Consider the following 23,651-nt stretch of genomic DNA (forward strand, 5'->3'; position numbering starts at 1 on the left):
TAGCTTCCTTGTGCTACAGACAATTAGATACAATAAATGTGATGGATGCAAATCCAGCGGTCTCTTTTAGGAAAATGAAGTGGTACTCTACCCATTGGAAAACTAAAGGATAGCTTCTAAACCAAAAACGTCAGGCCTGCTATAGTCAATAAATAAACCACAAAAGAACTGTGCTCTATCAATCATTGTCATCTGGGGAGAAATGAGATGGAAACTTATCTAAGAACACACATGAACTTGCTTTCATTTCGTTATAAAAACATTCTGAATGATACAACACACATATGTTGTAATGACTCTGGCTTGAAAAAGCCAAATCAAACCCAAAAGCTGTTTCTCATCAGTTGTGTGAGATGCTGGCGAAACAGCTGTCTGAAGCAATCTGGATTCAGTCTTACAGAAAGCCACTGAGTATTCAATATTTAGAATTCCTCATGTAGGATTTCTGATTAAAAATCAACTCAATGGATCAAGCCAGTAAGTAATATTATGCAGAATCTTTTGTGAAACTCCTCCCACCAACAATCCAATGAACAAGAATTGGAGTCAGATTTGGGGATATAGTCACAAAAACCAGACCAAGACTGAGATTACCTCCCAGTCACCAGCCGTAAGGTAGACAGACTAACAAGAAACTGTACAAAGTGTGCAAGGCGTCTTTACAATAGTCATGCCAAAAACCACCAAAATGAAGAAGGGCATGATAATGTTGAAAATAATCATTATTTGTTGGAAGGCATTATTCACAAGGATAGAGACATATGCATTGTCAAAACAGATTCTTCAAACACAGACTCTCCTGGGGGAACTATTCAAGATGGATGGGAACTGGAGATGGCTGTCCCATTTTGACTCTGTCAAGTCATGGAAATCTACTACTAGCTTCCTTACTACATTTTAGAAGACCCAAAACACTTAAAGACAGTAAAAAGTATTATGAATGTTCAATACACTACTGTTTACTACTGTAACTTGAATTCTATATTATTCAAAAAGTACAGTTTAGTCACACTAGTTCTTGACATTCACAATTATTACTAATTTGCCAAACTAAGAGACTTCTTACATGACTTGAAAAAGCTACTGTACAAGTACAAAACAATCAGTACGACTCACTTCTATTGCTACATGAATGATGTCCAGTAAGAGACTTAAGAAGCTGAGTTTTCAGATCTGTAAATTAGCGGTAGTGTATTTTTGAACACATAAAATATAATGTATGTAAATCATTGTAACCTATCTTCTATACAACTGTTGCATTGTGATCAAACCAGTAACAAAACCAAATGAATACATCAGTTAAAAAGTGTTTCACAGATACTCATGTCTCAAATTAAACTCTTCTGGATTTCATTCTTTTAGGGACAAACCAGAAGACCACCAAATATATTTCAAGTGACTTTGAATCAGGATTTGATTGCAGACAAACAAAAATTATGACCACAGAACTTCCCTTTGGATTAATGTCAGGTCACTCTTCTACAATATACGGGTTTTGACAGCCACATAAGGCAGCAATTGCTGTTTTGGGTCACTGACATCCATAACTGTGCCAAAAATGCTCTGACACAATGAAGACAATATAATGCTAGATTTAAACAAGCTGAATGTATGTGGTTTGGAATATTTCATATACATTTTCTGGCTCTTCATCAGAAAAGGAAACAAAGACTACGGCTTCTATTATTTTTTTTTTTTATTCCATACTGTATAACTTCTTAAAGGAAAAGAACCTGGTTTAGAACTTGACTTGTCTTTTGTTTGCAGGCTATTAGCAACCTATTAAGGGCAAGTGTGTTGTCAGCCAGCCATTAATTATACGCCTACATTAATTCAAGGTGCTGATCTTGAGGTCAACTCTGATCTTTCCAGAAATCTCTGCTGATCCTTGGAAGCCTAAGTGGAGTGTCAGCATGAGACAAACATTTAACATTCACTTCATACTTTTTAAAAAAAGTTAAAATAGTGCAAAAACATACACTTGTTAGTGTGCTATGATACTGAGGCTTGTTTAAATTCATAATTTAAAATCTGTGAGGCTATAAAACCTGCAATCTACTATTACAAAAATAACATACAAGAAAAAATTTACAAACAAGCCTCTGCTAGACAGTACTTGAAATATAATTGTAATCAGAAAACTAAGAAACACTTATTCAGCAATCCTTCAAAAAGGCGTAACAGATATTGCAGTTGTGGGAAGGTACTGAAAATTATCAATATATTAAAAATGCTTCTCTAGGTGTTTTCTGTCTATCCATAAACATTTACAACCAGCAGTGAAATAATTTAAAAGCCTCTTCCGATCTTTCTCTAATAAAAACATACCTTCCTGAAAACTCTACCATGGCATAATCCTCTGCCCCACTAGTAAAACCACAGCATTACTGAAATTATGGGTTCAAATTACTACCAATCACCAGTGAAAAACAATATTCTTTTATTTGTCCTTTCTTCAACACCTAAGTAGTAACTATGGGTCATTTGAAATAATTTTTAGGGGGTACTGCATCAGCAGAAAATCTTGACAAGTATCCATCCCAGGTGAACAAAGTGCTGACACTTGGAGGAGCAGGGAGGGTGGATGCTCTCTGAAGACAAAGGCTGTTTAGAGCGATTGGTCTCAAGAGTTAGAAACCTTGTACAGTATACTAACGGTTTGTATTACATCTACTTCGGTGACATCACTTCTCCCCTACGAGTGGAAACTGCTGTAAAACAGCTGTAAGCTACTTTATAGTTGTATAACTGTTATATAAATACACATTCATAGGTATTCAGGCAAGGGTGTACAGCAATAAAGCTCTCATTTACTGTATTTTTGCTAGAGCATGGTGTAGTACATAAAAAAGTTGGTACTGTAAACACATTGCGTACAATGTACTCCTACGTAAGCAAAAAACATGAAGGGGTTTGTTATCTGGGACAAGTTTTCTAATATTGTTTTACTCTCTATATTATTCTTAAATTTCTTGATACAGAAAGAGAAATGCTGCCAGACAGGATAGCTTTATTAATACCAAATCATAAACCACTACAACACAGTTGTGTTAATTCAATATTTAAAGACTAGGCAGTACAAATAAGTGAGATTTTCTCCACAAAATGATGACATTTCAGGTAAATTAATTTAATTGCTAAATTGAGCATTTTAAGTACTGAGGATCTCACCAAAATATGTATCACTTACGCTTCTGAGCCTGGAATTAAACATTAGAAAAACATCCTAACATATTCTGACTTCTCATACCCATAAGAAATCCTATTCTATGATTTTTAGAACCTTTTAAAATTCAAGCTGGCTAAGAATTCATTCCAGCAGTCTGACCACCTTAGGTTTGGCCTCAATTAGAGTGGGAATAGTTTTAGAGTAGAGTACTTAATAATATTTTCTATGGAAAAGAAGACTTTTTTTCCTCTAAAATACAGCAAGAACTTAGTAGCTCTTTTACCATGAAGTCTGTTTTCCTGTGTCTTGATATTAGTCATCACAGATGTTACTGAAAGACATAATTTTAGATAAAAATATTCCAGTTGCTTTTTTCTTTTTTGCCTGTTACTTTGAAGTCATTATTATTTGCTATGTTGCTCTTAAAGCCTTTTGACTATTGCTGCAGTCTAAGCAGAGGTGTTTCTTGATGGTCTTTAAGGTTATTTTTTTCTCCTAAAAATGCTATGTTTAATTGGCTAATGTTTAATTTGGAATCCAAAGTGCTTTGCAGCTTTTCAGACTTCTTTTGGTCAATATATATACACATTCACTCTTAAATATCACCTTGTATCAGTTCAGCTGAAAGCTCATTTTTCATTTTGATGAATATAAACAGTTTTTTTGAATCAGGGATTTTGCTTCTACTTATTTCATTTCCATTTCAGATAAGTAATAAGTATACTGAACAACATCACAAACCTCTTGATTCACAGACAAGCCTAGCCTTCTGCAATGACAAAAACTAACTAGTTGTTTATTTTCTGGTTCTCATGCTGTTTTCAATACCTACCTAAGAGGCTCTGATCAATGCATGTTCCATTCACCAATGATTTTCCTTCTGGACAAGCACATGTTGCACCAGAAGGGTTGAGTAAACAAATGAATTCACATGTCAGGTCCAAGCATGGATTAGGCACTGTTTAAAAAGACAAAATATTAAAAATATTGATTTTTTTTTTTTTTTTTAGAATTACACTGTGTTCTAGCACTAGAAAAAAATAAATAATCAGATATAACAATTCTGATACACTTATCAACAGCCTGAAGTCAGTAAACACACTCATTCAAATGGCAGTGCAAAACTCACACTAGGATAGAATTTATTCCAGTTACAAAAAATGTGTTGGTAATATGCAATAAAAAACCTCATCTGGTTGTGCCTAGAGGTATTTGTATTCAGCTCCCTTCTAATTTTTTTATACGTCATTTACAGTGCAGGTACACAAGGCAAGCATTTGTCCAATGTCCTTTCAAATGAGAGAATGCATCAAAAAATCTAAATCAAACTTATATAAGGGAATATGACTAAATCTATTTTCAGTTTGTACAATCAGGCTCTGTTTTATATTTATATAGCTTGGTTACTTTTTTTTCCCCTCTGAAGTGAACTTGCGCAATATTGAGCTTAAAGTAATTATGCTTACTCACAGTCCATTTGTTTGTAGCGATGAAAAATCAAGGCACTTTTTGCTTTATCAACATCCACACTTAGATATTCTACGAGGCTCCTGCCAAATTTGTGTACTCTAAATGCACCATTTTTAGGACCTGCTCCATATATGTAATCCTCAAAAATGTCAATTCTATGTGGATGCAGTAAACCTTAAATAAAAATGAATAATAAATACAAATACATGTTCATATTCAAATAATAATCATTTTTGTTTTAATAACAACTTCAATTGCATTACTGCAATTACCACCTAAACACATTATTATTCAGTCAGCTTGTTTTGTATCCACAAAGAGTGCCTTTAAAAAAAGTAATCTTCTCCTTAAAAGGAACTCTTCCCACATTCAACTAAAATCTCGAGCTTTGTATTAGCTTTCCACAGAATTCAGCCTCAGAAACTGGTTGATTATTGAAAGGTAGGGAAACCCTACAGTAACAGCTAGCTAATTAGACCATACTTAGGTACAACACTTTAACTAGAAGTATGTGATAAGGAAGAAACAGATTATTTTGCTGTACCTAAAAGAAACTATTCTGACAAAACATTTCTTCAGCTCCTTCTTAACATATTTTAAATGCTAGCTTTCATACTACACTTATTTTAATTCATAATTACAGAAAATTAATGAAAAATAAAATGTTAAGACTCTACCAATTCCTCATTTTTATGAGCTATGAGTGCCAATTAGATCACATAGTCAGATTTCCTATGCGCAACTGGCTGTAGAATTTCACATTTACCCATGTAACAAGGCAATAGCTTTGGACTAAAACTGCTTTGCCAGAGATACATCTCTTCTTGATTTGAAGCCATAAAGAAACAGCCTCATTCCTTGTGACACCTTGTTCCTACTACTATTATGTCCAATTACTCTAAAAATGGTTTTATATTTTGCTTGCATTTATTTAGTTTTAATTATCAGCCTTTATTTGTTCCTACTGTTTTTCCACTCTGTCAATACTTGGCACTCAGTCTTTTATTCCAATAAAAACATTTATGAATCTAATTCATTATTTTATACTTGTTTAATTAAATGGGTTGAAGTTTTTAGTCTCATTGCAAAGCAATTTCTAAACTCTGCCAATTTTCCTTCGGTCCTCTCTCTCTATTTTTTCCATAGTTGTTACAAATGTCAACAGGAGACAAAAGGTAACATTGATTTAGTGATCTTGTATTTCAGTATTAAATGCTACGTATGAAAACAGCAAAGCCTCTACATTCCACTTTCCCATTTATAAATCCCAATTTTGCTGCACTTAGCACAGTGTAGTATAGCCCTTCCACACTATAAAATATTTTGAACGTCATAAACTTACATGCCTTCTATTCTGTAGCACTCGCATCTTTTTTTTACCTTGAAGAATAACCTCACATTTATTCTTAAAATACAAATGACTATTGAGACACACTAAAACACAATCTAAGATACTGTCAGTCTTCGTACCAGCCACAAGCACTGAGAACAAGCACCCAGTATGTATTTTGTGATAGATTACAGCCTAGCCACCACAAAATACTATAACCAGAGTTGGTGCAAGCAAAGTTATGCGGAGGAGTTACTGTCTTCTAAAATCTCATCAGGCATCTGCATGGTACGGTTCAGTGGTGCAGGAGGTTGTAGTTGGATCCCTACACTCAAAGTGATCCTTCTTGAGATGACTGTTTCCATGTATATTGATCCAAGTTGTGAAATAAAATGCTATTAAACCAGAATAAGATTATTTAAATCTGGTCCTGCTCAATTTGGATTATGGGAGATTTTTCATAGTATCTTCCAGAACCCCCTGGTGAATTCCAGATCACTGGTTAAAACACTCAGCAGCATGAGATGTAATATCATCCTGATGAAACTCCACTGCCAACTGCCCACTAAGCAATCCTCCCCAAAAGCCTGCTTTAAATTTTTATTTTTTTTTAATGTGTTTCCTCTCTTTTCTACTCAAATTTCATAAATTGTTACATATATTACCAAATTGTTAAAAAGCCAACATGCAATTCTATAAAAACAAAGTTTGCTTAACCAGAATCTCTTTTCTTATGAAAGGAACTTTCCTCATTCACATTCTGTTAGCAGTATTCTGTGATTACTTACTGACCTGAAAGCCAAACCCATTATTTTTTCCAGAACTGATTCAGGTCAACTGTTCTATAAACTATACAATTCCTGTGCAATGCAGACAGCTCTAATTTCTAACGAGTCAAGGTGCTATGTAAGTCCAGGTGAGGCCAAGCATAAAAATTAATCACAGTGTTATTTGATAATACCTAAGCTAATGATTAGATAACAAACTTGGAGATTTGCACATACTGCTGAATCTTTGTTCCCTTAAAGTAAATTTATCAGATTATCTTAAAGCTAAAATTATCTTAAATATTTATTTGTTTAGATATCTGAAGTATTATCTAACAAAAGCAATGAATGTTATGTAATAATCACTGGTTTTTCCTTAGATAGTTTCTGTGAATAGTGAAACTTCAGCCAAATAAAATAAAATAGAAATCATGTTATATAAAAGCTCTCCATACCTTGTTTAGTGCTCACAGACACAACTGAATCGGAACCATCAAAAAGAACACTGCCAATAACAGATAATTCAAAATCAGCCCAGAACAAACGCTGACTGAACTGATCAACTACGAGACCTACAAAGAAAATAAAGTTCAAACAGGTATATAAAACCTGAAAAAAATTTAGTATTTTTATGTAACTGTACATTTTTATATCATTCATATTCTTGTGAACACAAAATATCATGACAATGGAAAAACATGACTGAAAACCAAGGAGAATAAAATATTAACACCGTCCTCTTAAACCTCCCCCTTGAGGCAACTGTGGTTTTTTACTTTCTTTAACTTACTCTTCCAAGGTCAGTACCTTTTGAAACCTATTATGCTCAGCAGGTAGGGATATATACCAGGTGGGAATTAAATATAGAATCTAATCCTGTAATTTGTTCTACCAACAAAAATTTGTTATGTCAATAGATTTCTAAGCAGTAGCACGAGTGTGACCACGCGTTAAAAACAAGGCATTCAGATTTCACAGAGTCTTCCTAACCTATACTGCTTCCACAAGTATGTAATTGCATTCTTTATCACCAATACTTCACATGCAGTAATTATTACAGAATTAAAACTCAGATTATTATAATTACATTAGTGCTGCAAGACTTAAACAGCAATACTGACAGATGTATATATTTGCATATATATATGAAAAGAAAGCACAGGAGTGAGTGATTGAGAGCACAAATGAGAATAAAAGAGAGGTAACATTGTGACTGCCCAGCCTCTAGGTAATAACTAAACAGTTAAATCAAGCAGTCCATGTTTCATAGAGAATGATTAAATGATTAATATGTCATTTTAGGTCATGTCAAAAGCTTCAGCCTGAAAAAAATATTTGAACCATAACGTAATTCTGAGCTTCCAAAGTTGTAGTGTATTTTTAATAAGATTGGGAAAAAGTATTTTTCTTCCTATTTATGTAAGTAGGTAAGTCAGAAAAAAGACATCAAAAGAAATTATACGTAACAGGAAAAATACTCCTCTTAAGGTCATAAATTAACCAGGTACAGCTAGATGAGAGGAAGTGGAGGAAGTCTGACACAAGGACCAATGAAATATGTTTACATTTGCAACTCCATTAAAAAAAACACTCTTTAAAAGAAACATGGGTATTCAGGCAGCATACAGCTAAAGAGAATCACTTCTGGTAAAAGATAATCACAGCGTGTCAACTCTGTGTGATACATGGTACCTGTAAGGGGGAGTATTTTAGAAGCAGTCCCCACTCTCCAGCTTTAAATTATTCTTTGCATTCTAATAAGAATAGTTAAATATCAAATAATAAATAAATAACACTCTCAATGTATCCTTCACAGTTCCAGAGATAACACAATGTAAAGAAGTACTTATACAGCACTCCTGTGATAGTCATTGTTATTGAAATCCTGTGAAGTCAAGCCCAAGTGCTCAAACTCTCACTCTCTCTTACTTGAAATAGGAAAGGCTAATTTAGTAGTAAATTTAAGAGCAGTGGAACACAGATGTTTAGTAAAAACTTCACCTAAACAATCGTAGTAAAGTTTCATTTGGGAGGAAATATTAAAGGCACGGACTCTTTCTTTGCGTTCCCTCTACAAAGACATGGATCCGTGTGAAATATCTGACAGAAATACAAAAGACTCCATAAATGTCTACTTTCTACCATGAAGTAAAGGAAGAAAAGCACAGAAGGATGCCACAAAAGTGTTTTCAGGCAGTAGGTACAGGAAAATGCAATACCGTGGTAAGGCATATGTGAAATTCTCTCTTTGCAAAGTATGCTCATTTTTGGTAATTCTGCTAATTTTATTAATTTTCATTTTATTCATCCTTGTAAGGAGACAGAGGTCTGGTTAAATGTTCATAAGAAACTTTTCTATATAAAATATATCAAGGAAAATCTTACAAAGAAAAGCTCTTGCAGTTCTGCTTCCGGTCAGGGAAGAAGTAATTATTTGCATTTTCAGTTAAGTTTGATACTATTACTACCTAAAAAATTCAATAAATTCACTAATCCAATACTGATGGCCAAAAAAGAAAAAGGGTGTGTGTGTCTTAAATGCCCTTTAATGACCAGGGAAGTGGTGACTGGCTCCATAGGACATAACCTTGGCAATCAACCAGACTGATAATAAAGAGACAAAAAAGCACAATTATAGCAATTAGAACTAAATCTAATGATTTGTATACCTGATACGTTCACAATGTTTTATATAGGAAGTTCAGCAAAAAATATGTAACAAGTCTGATAAACACAAAATTGTCATCTTTAAGTCTGAATAATCAGAAGCTTCTTACCGTATTTACTACTGACTATGTATTTTTTATTATTATTACTATTGTGCTTCTTACTTACCTAAGGAGCATAAGCTTCCTCGCCTCAAAGCTTTCCTTATCACATATGAAATTTCTTAAGTTGCTATATTTCAACCTAATCATGTCAACAGAGTGTTTCCTTTAAGGGATGAATGTAATTTGCATATGCAACACTATAAGGCCACCTTAGCATGGGATTTAACAGTCTGTTAAAATATTATTACTTGTTGCTGTCATAGTGGCAGCTTCTGAGACACTTAGATATTCAGATAGCATCCTCTTGAAAGAAGCTTATGGTTCAATACATATGCGTACCAAAGTTGGACAACCCCTAATTTGCAATGCAATAATAACAAATTATCATTGTAAGCCTGGAGAAACATCAAATATTGCATGAGAAAATGGGTCATGAACAAATCATTTGTGATTGCAAGACAGGATGCTGCTATTTAAGAGAGACACATTTCATTCTGGATTTATCATTTCCTTTGTCATAAAAATTACTTTTCTCCTGCCAATGGAGTCATAATGGTAATTCACAAGATCTCAACATGTACTGTCAAGCTTCAAAATAGTTCTGTAAAATACTGAGATAATGAACTTGTTGCTTCTTTGAATACCTAAACCTTGTTTTGTACTATTTTGCAGTGTATTCAGGAAAGTAACTAGAATAGGCTGTGAGATTTCACATGCATTCTTAAACACTGTTTCTCACCACTAACTGGTGTTCCCTTAATTAATTTTGCTTGTTCAGTGTTATTGAACAAAACATATTTTAACTGATTATATATAGCCCTTTGGTACTGCGTTGTCAAAACATCATGTTAAGCTTTGTTACAAAAGTTTAAGTCATATTAAGATGTATCATTTGAAAACAGAGCTAAGAATTTGATTAGTAACTGCATAAGAATAACCAGAATACATATTCTAAAAAGTATATTTTTTTTTTTTCAAACTGAGAAACTAGAATTCAGCCAACAAATCTATACTGAGTTAGCAAGTACCATGTAATTAGGAAAAATGGATAAGCTGTATACCTGTAGGTCTTTGTAAATTCTTTTGAACCAATATTCTTCTCAGAGTACCATCCATAGATGACTCCTCTATGTGAGAGCGATCCCCAATGACTGTCCAGTACATCATCCTAAAAGTATTAAACACAAAAAATAAGCTGGATGCCTGAACAGAACCTTAAAACGCTTCACAGATATTAAATTACTATGAGCCTTTCAACCTACCTGAAAGATGGGAGATAACTGATCCTGATTTACACATAGGTAAATTGATCAGAGGAATAAATGACTCAGAAAAGTTCAGACATCTGTAGACATCATTTTATTTCTCTTAGGCTACTCTGCATTTTTGTTTGAATTACCAAAACAGAGTAATGTTGAAACATACATACCCCTTTTTAGGATTTACAGCAATTGCATATGGTTCTCCTGCCATGCTCGTAAGGAGTCTTGTACAGTTAGGTCCATTCAATTGACCTACATTGATGGAGTATCTCAGACTAGTCCAGTGAGTTGTATAGTAGCTGAACCAATGCATTCTGGAATGATCAGTCCAGTAGATATTTCCAGCAACCCAGTCAACAGCAATGCCCCTAGGTCTTTTGAATTCTGGACACTAAAAGGAACAGATGTTAATGTTAGATTTATGGAAATTATCTTCCACAGTAGCTGCATAGTCACAGATTTATGTAACTTTTTACAGTTAAGTAACTTTTATGTTTAATATGGTGACATATTTAAAAACACTGCATTGGAAAGACATAAATTCCACCTGTAGGAGATAAGATCTAAGTGATCTGCTGACAGTCCTAATCAACGGAGATGAACAAGTCAATGGTTCAAAACCATTTTCTCAAGTCTAAGGCTACCTACTTGAAGAAAAAGGCATGAACTACTTGAACTATTGATACTGAAACAAATAAATGTTACATACAGTAATTCAGAAGGAAAGGAAAAGGAAGAATTAAGATTATACAGCTATTATACTCCATGCAAAACTATGGTACGATGTCCCATCCCAAAGCCCTCAGTGAAAATGGTGCTTGAGACCATCCTGAGATCCAGCTGCTCAGCAGGCACCCAAGGATAAATAAAATCACTGCATTTAGAAAACCGCATAAAATTACCTCCCTTTTCTGACCAATATGAGTATGCAATTGTAAGGAAATTTTTAAAATGTTTCTCTTCCCTTGCTGTTAACTGTTCCTGTGTTCCACCACCGATTAAAACTAGAGTTAGTAGAATGTTCAGCTTCACATCTAAAAGAGGCTTGGCTGGTTATAACTTGAAAATTATGAACTGTAGCACCTCTGGCATGATTTCACAATTATCATTAAGTCCTAGATGCTAAAAAATGGTCCTAAGGATAGAAGTTCATATTGCAAATAGGAGATATATATGAATATGTTTCCCAAAAGTTTATTAGAATTACTGCAAAGAGGAGTAAAATCTGTAAAACAGGACTACCCAGCCACTTCTAACATGGAATGCAGCATATCATAAAAATTTCAAGACCTGCATGAGCTAAATATATAAGCAATTGTTGGCCTGTTTATCTATAATGAAGTCAAGTTAAAATATGAACAAAAAATGCCTATTCCTTGAAAAATGCAGTAATGGAATGCTACTAAGCTACGTAACTAAAAATCAGGACAGAAAATCCTAAAATAACTTGTTTTCCTCAGATGTCAGAGTTCTGTAATACCACAAGACATTTGTAGACTATTTTCATCATAAAATAAAGGTCATTTCATTCTCTAGGTGAAATAATAGGACTGCAAGGGTGAATTTAGATAGTTCATCGTTCATAAACCTTTAATTCTGCAAAAATGTCAAAGAATGCATGTTTTAAAGATATACAGAACCCTGAGTTTCTATTTAGATTAGTATTAAAGCAGCAAAAACAATCACTGCATTTACAAAACAGTATCTCTTTAAAACCAGGGTCACAGCCATTTTTTTAAAGTTAAACAAAATAATGTATCATAATTCTTTGTTATGAAAGAATGATAGCGCCAGCACATGCTTCCAGAAATACCACAGAAATAAACTTTTTTTTTCAAGAAATGTAGCTTTTGCATGCAACAACCTCTTCTTTTCTTTGTTACATTATCCAAGCAACATTCATGTAAAGGACAAGATACCCCAAATGCGGGTATTTGTAGATAACAGTCATTATATTTTTCATCCAAACTCCTTTTAATTCTGGGTAATATTCAGGCACCTGTGTCAAGAAGCTGCTCATACCTGGAGATCTCTAGTTACTCCTTTGGAGACTGCAAGGGTTTATGGCACTGGCCTGCAAGGCTGGAACCAAATATTCTTTTAAAAGGAGAGCAGCTATCATGGACAGCACAGTCCCTTGCCTTTCTTTGAACTGTTCAAGAACCGCTGTTTACAGTAAGACTGCTTTTTTGGAACCTGGTAAGCACATGATGGGAGTTACCATGCAGAGTGAGAGAGAATTCCCAAAAAGCTGGGAGTAGAAGCAGATGAGACAAAGGGACATCTTAAAAAGCTTCTGGAACAAGGTTGGGTTGCTTACTAACACTGACCCTTCCTCATTCTTCTCAACTACACAGGAGAAGTGAAACTCCGGTAATGCTGGGGTGCATATTAAAGATCAAATGAATAAGGAGATAACCAGAAGAAATGGAATGCAGCCATCTGGTGTAGGAGATTAAAAGAAGAGAATAAAAAAACACTAGCTGATGCTACGGCTGTGTAATTCTCAGTTGTGTTCATTAAGTTTCAGCCTAGCTACATCGTATTTCTGATGTCTTAGGCATCTTTTCATACTGTCTAGGAAAATTACTTACTGTAAATGAGCTTTTACCTAATAGCTTATTTGGATTATGTTAATTTTGAAGAATGATTCTGCATGCAGAATAAGGATGAAAATACAGGAACAAAATCACATTAATATTTCCTACAGTTATTTTAGCCCACTTTGATGCTAAATATAACATACTACAACTTATTAGAAAAATTGGGGTTTGAAGCCTAATCGCCTTTTATATTATGGTAGTCTCTGCACAACTACAGACCATGTCAGCTTTACGACTTTTGATCAGAACTGCTGCCTATCATAAAACCTGTTTTAAAGGTAAAGAATTAAAAAAAGAAAAAAAAAAGAAAAAAGAAAAACAAAGGAAAAAAAAAAGAAGCTGCAGTAATAGTTTGAATTTGGAAACCATTTTGATACAACGGTAGATTACAGAAAAATTTTCAATCCCTAAAGTTGAGTTTGACTGGAGAAAACGTGTTACACATGCAGCAGGAACCCATCACCTTGCAATGCTTAGTATTTTAACACAGGAAGACTAAATTACAAATTTAATTTATATCATACGCACATGTGAACACTATTTTCTCTATTTACAGATGTTTTTGGTACGGCATTGCTGTGGAATAAAGTAAACCAATGATTTATTGTTGCTTAAAATATCTTCATTAAAAATAATACTTTATCTAATGATATATTCTTAGAACAGTAAAAATAAATGAGAAACAATAATGCTAGAAAACGTTTAGACTTTTACTCGCTGAAACAGAAAATTTTCCTCGACAGATGAGCAGCCCAGTAGGTGCAATGCTTCACCAAACCACCATTCGTATTACGTAAGTAGGATCATTTAAAAATCCCAACTAGCAGATTCCAGAAGGAGAGGGTCTCCTAACTACATAAACTTCATCCATACCGAGCTATAGCTTTGAGGTAAAACCATAAATGAATGCTATTTAGAGAAAACAGTCTAGAAATTGTTTCCATTCACAGCGAAGCACTGAATTTCACTGGGCCCTGGGGCAACCCCTGGGAGTATCTACATGCCTGTATCACAAGAGTGGTTAAGGGTCCTTGTTCAGCTCTCAGAACAGCGGGGCTGGAGCAAGCTGCTAATGTACTGACTGGATACGTTACAAAACCTATGTTTTTCTTTCTCTTATATGGTACAATTATTTTAATGTTCAGCTTTGTGTCCTCTTTCATGAAAAACAGCACTTCAGTCTAAGTGGCAAGTCACTCTCTGTTGAATATTCACCTCAGATAACTTAGACATCTTTCTCCAAGGATTATGCCAGTAAACAGCTGCACCCGTTATCACCAATTCAGTTACACCATCTTAGCTTGATTGGAATGCATCTGCCAATAAACTCCGAAGAGTTGATATTTACTGTTTCCTTTAATGCTTTAATTTGTACCAAGCTTAAACCCCTTTTCACAGAAAAATACAAGAGATACTTAAAGCTATTCTCTGAGGAAGGCTCTTGATATGCTAATTCCATGGAGCAATTTAAGTTGAGATGGATTTTTGCATTAATGTAATTACCTGAAAATGCAGGTGACTTTGTTCAAGTTTACTGTCCTGATTTACATATCAAAGTCTAGATGTAAAAGTTATATTATAACCTTTGAAAACTTATCCATTAAAAAACTTGGGTTAAAATTAAGGAATTCTCAAGCTTTTCAAAGCCAAATTTAAGTGACAATATTAAAGCAACACTATAAAACCAATTAACCTACTGATCAGTTATATATAAGGCAAAAATATTTGAGTAGTAATGAGATAATGCTGGGAAAAATATTCTGAATAGTTCAGCACAATGAGAAGTAAATGCTTCACAAATATAAATGAAATGTGAAGATACAGTCTGTGCATTTTCCACATACAGAGTTGTAAAAAAGCTTTGTATGGCTTGGACCAAGCATCTTCATGAGCACCTACCTGCACTGAAGTGACAGGGGAAAATTGTGTATAAAGAAAAACATAATTTTTTCAATAATTTTGAATTAAGAGGAAGTGACTAGAAAGTATTCTTGCATAATGGTGAAACAGAGATACGAAAAGGAAAAAGTATTTCAGTTTTTCAGAAAAACGAGTAATTCTAAGAACATTGTATCTTTATCAGTTTAAACAGGGAGACAAAGTCAAATAAGCTATGAAAATTTCAACCTCTGGACTATGAAGAAGTCTCAAGGAAGCTTATGTTCAATTTTATGGACCTGTAAGAAAGTGTAGATCCATTAGAAAGGTTGTGGGTCAGCAGACTACACTTATCCTTGCAGAAGGCATCTGCATATTAACCCCCCCCCCCAAAAATAGTAACAACAAAACTCCCTGACACTTTAATTTCACAAGACTTTACAAGTTTGGTATTTTCTAATAATGACCTCAATACAGAGATGTGTCTATCAGGATTTCTTAGGCACAGGTATCTGCCACATTTAAATGAGAAAAACCTCACAGCAGAATTACTCCACATCTTCAACACATACTTAGGTTCTCAAGGTACCCTTCCCCAAAACTCAAATGACATATACCTGACCTACTAGAAATGCTAGGAATAATTTTCCACTTTAGATCTACTTTACAGACACTTTCTGTCAATAAGATCCAGACCCTCTTCTGCTGGGCAGGTAGAAGTGTTAGTTTTTAACTCCTCTTCCCATATATATGCCATCGCAGACACAAGGTACCTTCAGTGTGCATTGGTGCCTACATCCTGAGGCTTTTTGCCCTGCTGGCATCAAAGGTCAGGAATGTCATTCGTTTGCAAAGGAAATATCCTTGGATGAAAGGTGCTTAGAAGTGGTTTCAGATGTGTAAGGGTTGAATGACAGATGAAAGATTAGTCTACTGTTGCTAGTGCTGTTGATACTACTGGGTATATAAAAGCATTCATGTGATGTTACCTCTCCGAGGTTTACGGAAACAGCCAGACAGGTGTTATTTCAAACCTGATTTATTACCGGTCAAGAAAAAACCAAAAACTCTCCTCTGCCATCACATTTAATAAAAAAAATAAAAATCTAAATTCGGAGCATTATAGAAACACCAATATAAAGATCACACTGTTGTCTTCAGTTCAGCACTAACGCTTCCTTGAGAATTTTGTAGAAATATATTAGGCCAAATTAGTATGAATCTGCATTTATTTTCTTTTCAAGTAAAGACCACTTGAAATCACCCTAGGTTATAAAAATCCACATTTCTGTTGTAAAGTGCAAAATTACATTTATGCTTATTCAAAAGAAGACGCTGTGCAGTTCAACATATAAAGGAATAAATATTTATTGTTCTAATTTTGAAATGTTTGTCATAGCTTTGCCGATATTATTGTTTATATGGTCACTATAGAAATCAAGCTTGTCTTTGGCCTATCTACTTTTTCTGTTTTCTAAGGATTTGAAACTCATGCCTTTCTTTAAACCATGTGTTGCTTATATGCTATTATAACCTCTCTTTTCTCTCTTAAAATAAAAAATCTTGACAGTATACCATCTTTCCAAGCCTCTAACATACTGGTTATTTCTCTGTAGAAACTTTTTAAAATACTATAATTGTGTTCTCTTAGAGACTCGACCAAGTCTGTCAGTCTTGAATGGAAAGGCATTAGTAGACATATATACCATTTGAATAAAATCATTTGCAGATAGACATTTTGATTTACTAAATCAGCACACGTTATTATATACAATCAGAACAGAAAAGTAAATCAAAAGACATTGGTATCATGTATCTTTGATTTTGATCACTTACTATCAAGCCACTGCTACTTTGCCTTCTCTCTCTGTCTTGAAGTTTTCTGTAGAAAATCCCTCCTGGATTAAATTGAGTACTCCAAACAATCATGTCCCCTTGAAAATATGCATCCATTCCAGTTATCCTTGAATTATGTTCAATATGTGATATTTGCTGATGAACATCACTGTAGTTGAATGGATATGCAAAACCCAGGATGTCAGTGTCATTAGCAACATAGAGAACTTGATCTTCAGAGCCTAGGGATTATTATAATGAAACAAAAATAAGGTAAATGTCAACTAATGCAAAATCAGTGTTTTTCACTCAAGTAGCTTTTTGGTGTTTATCTGCTATAATTTCTTATGTTAAAATTATTTTCTGATTGTTGAAGACTGCAAAAACACTCACATTCTGGGCAATAAATACAACTCTTCATACTCTGATACCAATATAAATTACCTCAATGCTCTCCAAGCTCACACTGTGACACCTAAGACTGTATTTTAAGGAGGATGTAATATAAGAATTTGAACACTTCAAGCAGTATAGAAAGATAGGGGATATTATGCATTAAGCCTACAGGAATCACTACATATTTTTATATGCATGTTGTGTCTAGAGGGTCCTAATTTTATATATTAAAGGAACACAAAGCTGCCAATAAGCATTATTTTAAATTGCTTAATTGCAAATTAGAAATGGTATGATCCTGTCTTTAGTGAAGGCAGTGAAGTTTTGAAACTGACTGCAACATGAGCAAACTGGATGAAAGCTGCTACAGAATGTGTTTAATTGTGTCTTATACCTCCTCACTTCAGAGTGAATATTTACGGATACCTGTGAATGGGTGGTATTTATGGATACCTAGTTACCGTCTTGATTCAGATGTTGTAAAGTATGTTATTCATAAGAAAACACTCTCTGGTATCTATTCATTAAGCTTTGAGAAAGTTTCAAATTTGCTGGGTACATTAGAATGCATTTGCAGTTTTTTAGTTTTCTAATTTATATCACATTTATCCATAGAGAATCAACTTATAATAATGTCTTCCCAACACATTTCCTCCTTATGAGCATGAAATATCAAAAATCATGTTCCCTCACTGCTGCTAAATACAAGAAGAAAAAGGAGTTCCATTAAAGCAAGTATCAATGAGGGAAAGAGGGAAACATTAACTTTATTACAATGGAAATGAAGTTTGCGAAAAATTCAGATGTAGGAAAATGATTCCCAGATTTTTAAATTATAAGGCCTCAGAATTATGTCTGTGTTTCTATAATAACAAGCCACTATCCTCAATTAGCAACGTTGCTTGTTCCCTTGTCATAATCTGACTGCATCTTCAGTAACAGGCAATGATACTAAAACCTGATAGAGTCCACGTTACATATAGAGAAAATTACTAATGACTCATTAATATGATCTTCCCATAGCATGTTTGCTCAAGAAAATGTGAACAAAGCACGTAAGAAACCTGACTATCACCATGTAACTACCCAGAAGAGGTGTACCTGCATTACTGACTGGTGTGCTACAAAGTACGGAAGACTGGAATTAACATGATACAATCTGTTATGGTTCTAGGATGTATATCCACAGTGTGCTTACTGGCCATAGGGTTCAGATCAGGTACTCCTCATAGCTGTGCCCCAGTTATGCACAGACATATATAAGGAGCCAGACCTTGTAACTTCAATACTTGTTCTGCACTCAAGACTCCAAGTGTAGGTGTAATTCAAATTCACACCAAAATCTCACTAAACTGCAGGTGAGACGCTACAATCATACTTTCAGTTATTCAGATACAGATCCATAAATATTATGTTAACTTCACTCAGGCAGATGGATTATTGCTGGTTTCATTTCTAAAATTATTTAAAAGTTACACAATTACCTCCATTTTGCGCAATACCTCTGCCTTATGAAAGACAAATACCATCTACGTGTGCATATTTCTTTACCTTCACTGGACCATGATCTAGGCAGCTGATTTATACGGGGAGTATATTCTTACGTGACTATACTTGGAAAAACTCCACTTAAATGACTTGTATGAGATTTCTCAACAAGACAAAGCATATACTACTTAATTTATTCCTGAAGTTCTAAAACATGATTCTATGAAAGAGCTGATTCTCCTCTCATGCTTCTAATGCTTCACCAGAACACTTACATGCTTGCTAATATATAATCACTGTTTTTCTTATTTGTGTATATCTTTGTAAATAGAGAAAGCTGGAGTTGGAAATGGACTTTCATATTAAGTATGTTCATTTACATCGAAGTGATAAGAATTTATTGCTTACCAAAATGAAAGGTAAATCTGAATGATTTTGAAAATTATTTCTGTGCACCACTGAAGAAATATTTATCTAAAAATAAATTCTATATGCAACACATTAGTGTTACCAACCATGTACATAACAAATGATTTAGTACTGTGTCTCTATTTTGATTTTTATAGCCTTACCTTTTGCTATACAACTGTTATTCCTCTCCTTATAATTTTTCTCGCATGCACATTTGTATGACCCCTTAATGTTATTGCAGTGTTGGGAGCAGGCACCAAATACCATACACTCATTGATATCTACGAGGAAGAGAATTGTAATTTATATACCTATAGTTTAATACATTAGTATGTAACATGTTTGGAAAATCATGGAACAAAGCAGATGAACAAAAGGAACTCATAAGCATTGGTGTATGTTGCAACAGTAAAAAGAAGCCTTCTGCAATTATCAGTAATGTCATTTCTGCTGCAATCAACATACCTGAGAAAGATTTTTTAGATTATTTCTCCATCCTTCCTATATCAACCTATTATCATTAGAGCTTGAAATCAACTTGGAGAAAGAGAATGTCTGTTACAATTATTTCCAACAAACCTACCTCTGGTACAGTCAAAACTACATGATTATTCCTTACTGGAGAAGTTCCTGTGTATACCTTTTGCTTAAGAGCCAAACAATGAAGTTTCTGTATGCAAGTATATATTCACTTTGATAGACCCACTGAAGTGATCTCCACTTTTTCTGTAACTTACTGCTCACCAGTAAGAAAATGAATTCACAACCCATTCTTTGGGAAGGTAGATTGATCTGATCTTTCTGATCAACTCTTTCATTATAACGACTATGTCTTTTTTTTCTGACCAGTGTAGCATCATATATATTAAGACTACATTTTTTAAGGAGTTTTACCTTCAATCTATTTATTTTCATTTCAATTTTGTTTTATGCATCTTCATTACTTTAAGCATCTCAAAATATTGACATATACCAACTTAAACACCAATGCCAATTGCTCAGTTAAATAATCTACTAGGCCTTAAATCACCCATTTAACCCTTAAATCATAAAATCATTTAATAGTCTGACCTGAACCTTTTGACATATGCAACCAATCTTAATCTTTGATAACCTCTCCAGGTAAAGTGCATAAATCTACATCCTGTAAAACCTTTCAGTTTCTTTTCTTGATTTCTTAATCCCATAGCTGTGAAATAGTTTTTACTCTGCGGAACAAGTATGCGATATCTATCTCCTTCTCCAGCATAGAAAATTGACTACGCAGTTGACTTGTAATATTTTACAGCAAAGGATGATGGAAAAGATCTGTACCTTCGCATTGTCTATTCCTCTTGTTTCTCTGAAATCCAGGTTTACACTGACACAGCAGGGATGTTTTTGTTTGATTACAGTATGCATCATCTCCACAAGGATTCACGTTATCTTCACATGTATATTCAGCGACACCTAAACATAAACAAGATGTCTAAAAAGCCGCTGATAGATTTGCTCAAACTGTTAAAAATGAGATCTTAAATAAAAACAACAAATAACAAATTTATCCTTTCTATGACAAGAGTATCAGGGAAATTTTAAACAAATATATGACATTACAGTATTTACCTACGTATGCATATAAATTCACAATATTTAATTGAGATACTTCATTTCACATCAGGAATTTAATACCAAAATTTATTTTGTTGCAAATATAAGATAAAATACAATCAACTTATAGCTAAACTACTTGAAAAACTCAAGAACTACTCTAAAAACTACTACAGCCTGAATTGCTATAAAATTTGCCTTCCTCTTGTGGTATGTCTAATAGAATTAACTCTTAACTACAAAACTCCAACTTTAATTAACTTGTGTTGTTGAGTAGGTTTTGCATGGATGAAAGTCTCAGTTAATTATTTCTTTTCTACTACAATCACAAAAACGTATCTTGTCAGCCAAACTCACTTATTTTGCAGTCTTGCTCATCTGAACCATCTCCACAGTCATCAAACCAATCGCACTGTAGCTCCATTGGAATACATTTCTTATCATTACAAGCAAACTCATCTTTTTTGCATGGTCTTGGTTTATATGTAATTTTATCTATATAATTACAAATTAGTAAGAGAAAAATAAATCAGTATTTAAGACTCTTAGATTATTTTAGACACATATAAATGGGAATGACCATGAAGCAGTAAGCAACTGTAAGTAATTTCAAGCTTAATTTCTTTCAAATTCAAATTCTGATCTACTAACCTCCAGTTAAACTTTACTGAAGGACAAGCAGATCTCTGTAACAAAGTTTGCCTTCAAGTTGTTTTCTTTGATCTGAATGCCTTGAAAGGTAATATCACCTACCGCAGTGATCTTCATCCGAGTTATCACCACAGTCATCGACCTCATTGCAAATCTGCTCAGGTCGCAGACAAACCCTGTTGTTTCTACATCTGTACGGCCTTGTTGGAGGACATGGAAACTTTACTGTATATAAAAAAACAGAACCAGCTGTTACCCAGCTAGCATTCTTGAACCTTCCTTAATGTCTCCTTATCAAAGCAATAAGCAGGCATGGGAACAGAGTTGTACTTGACATATGAATGGTACTTGATTTTAACTTCTGGTACCTAATGGAATAACACTTCAACAATGTTTACAGTATAAGTTCTTCATTTAAGGAATAAAATTATTTTGTGTGATAAAGGTAATTACGCTTCTTTTTGAGAATCAGTACATATGACAGAAATAAAACAAAGGAAGTAGAAAGCTTAATGATGATCAATATTTCAATGTAGAATTAACTTTTCCCCATCTGTGCATTTCCTACAAAAAGATTAATTTCTCACAAATATCTTAACTGAAATTACATGAATAGCAATAGCAACAGAAAGCTATATCCCCCATTTCAAGCTAATCTTCTAAAAGTAAAATAAAGATAACTTAGATGCATATGTCCTTATATATTTATGCACGTTACGTGTCATTTCTTGCTTTACTACATGAAAAGCACTGAAAAATGTAATGTCATACCACACATTTCAGCAACTTCATCAGAGTTATCTCCACAGTCATCCTCGCCATCACAAACCCAAAAATGTAGTTTGCAGAGGGAATTGTTGCACAAAAATTCATCAGCTCTACATATATTTCCCCCTGGGAGGATGAAAAGAAGACAGAAAAAAAACCCAGGAAGACAGAAAGACAAAAGAAAGAATGTCAATTCTTGATAAAACCGGTACAACCACTTATCACACAATATCTGCAGAGAATGACACATGTAGCATAAGTAAATGAACAAATCCCAATTGAAAGGGTTGGAGAGGCAGAGAGAAATAATCATTTAAAAACCTCTTCCTTGACCATACATTTCTTTCACTTCCTTTTCATGACTGCTAGCTAGGAATCACCTATTTGGCCTGACTAGAAGGGGCATTTATCAGAGACAGACACTGACAACTCACCAGCTAGGCACAATCCCCTTGCTTTTAGCCAGGAGATGCTTAAACTGTCTTTCTGTCTGTAACTTCCTTTGGTGATGCTGACTTTCAGAAAAGACCTGGCTGGGTACATCAGTAATTTGTGCTATCAGAGAACGGTATGAACCAGAAGACAGAAATACGGTCAAACTTGTGAAAGGCTGCTTCAGTCCAGGTTTGCTTCACATGAATGTCTGATCCTTCACCTATTCCTACTCCCACTTTCTGAGCCACACATCGTGTTCAGAAGAGACAAAGTGATTGCAGTCCCTTAGCCACGAGGTAGCACCTTTTTCTTCTCCCGAGGAGTAATAGGCTTGGCCAGGCTTGTAACATCCCCATCAACTATAAACTCTGTAATTAGAGAAGATCTGGACATGTAGGCACACAGTAGATAAGACTAGGTGACCTCTAACACTGCCTTCCCTTTTGTAAGTTCTGAAATTTCTCATTAGGATATTTACTGAACACAGAATGCAGCATGAATAAATTCTTCCGTGTAACTTCAGTATTGATTGAACTCTGAATCATCTAACAAAATGGAACAGAGGGTGAGAGAAAAATGTTTTAAGCTGGACTGCTCAAGCTTTAAAAATTGGCTCAAGCTGGATTCAGTTTTAACATGTATAGCAGTAAGAAGGCATTTTGTTTCAAAATTATGACTAAATTTTACCACTACTAATCAACAAAGTTATGGAAACTTCTTGAAATTAATTTTCTTTATAACACATTTTTATGGTAACTAGATTCTCAGCTTCCTGAGAGGAGCAGAGTATAAAAAAAATAAAGCTGTGTACCTGCAGAGGAAGAAA

General features: G+C 34.3%; 1 protein-coding gene across 1 annotated transcript in view; it reads right to left on the reverse strand.

Moving 5' to 3' along the window:
• Nucleotides 1–23,651, reverse strand: part of LRP1B (LDL receptor related protein 1B) — a 576,780-nt gene that overhangs the window by 43,717 nt on the left and 509,412 nt on the right. Inside the window, exons 72-82 of the mRNA XM_075027025.1 lie at nucleotides 22,394–22,516; nucleotides 21,725–21,847; nucleotides 21,329–21,466; nucleotides 20,696–20,830; nucleotides 19,543–19,662; nucleotides 17,087–17,328; nucleotides 10,937–11,160; nucleotides 10,569–10,675; nucleotides 7,192–7,308; nucleotides 4,640–4,813; nucleotides 4,002–4,127 (exon numbers count right to left, since the gene is read on the reverse strand). Coding sequence (XP_074883126.1) covers nucleotides 4,002–4,127; nucleotides 4,640–4,813; nucleotides 7,192–7,308; nucleotides 10,569–10,675; nucleotides 10,937–11,160; nucleotides 17,087–17,328; nucleotides 19,543–19,662; nucleotides 20,696–20,830; nucleotides 21,329–21,466; nucleotides 21,725–21,847; nucleotides 22,394–22,516 — 1,629 coding nt within the window. The remainder of the gene's footprint in view (nucleotides 1–4,001; nucleotides 4,128–4,639; nucleotides 4,814–7,191; nucleotides 7,309–10,568; nucleotides 10,676–10,936; nucleotides 11,161–17,086; nucleotides 17,329–19,542; nucleotides 19,663–20,695; nucleotides 20,831–21,328; nucleotides 21,467–21,724; nucleotides 21,848–22,393; nucleotides 22,517–23,651) is intronic.

This window comes from Buteo buteo, chromosome 5, assembly GCF_964188355.1.
Source record: "Buteo buteo chromosome 5, bButBut1.hap1.1, whole genome shotgun sequence".
Classification (NCBI taxonomy): domain Eukaryota; kingdom Metazoa; phylum Chordata; class Aves; order Accipitriformes; family Accipitridae; genus Buteo; species Buteo buteo.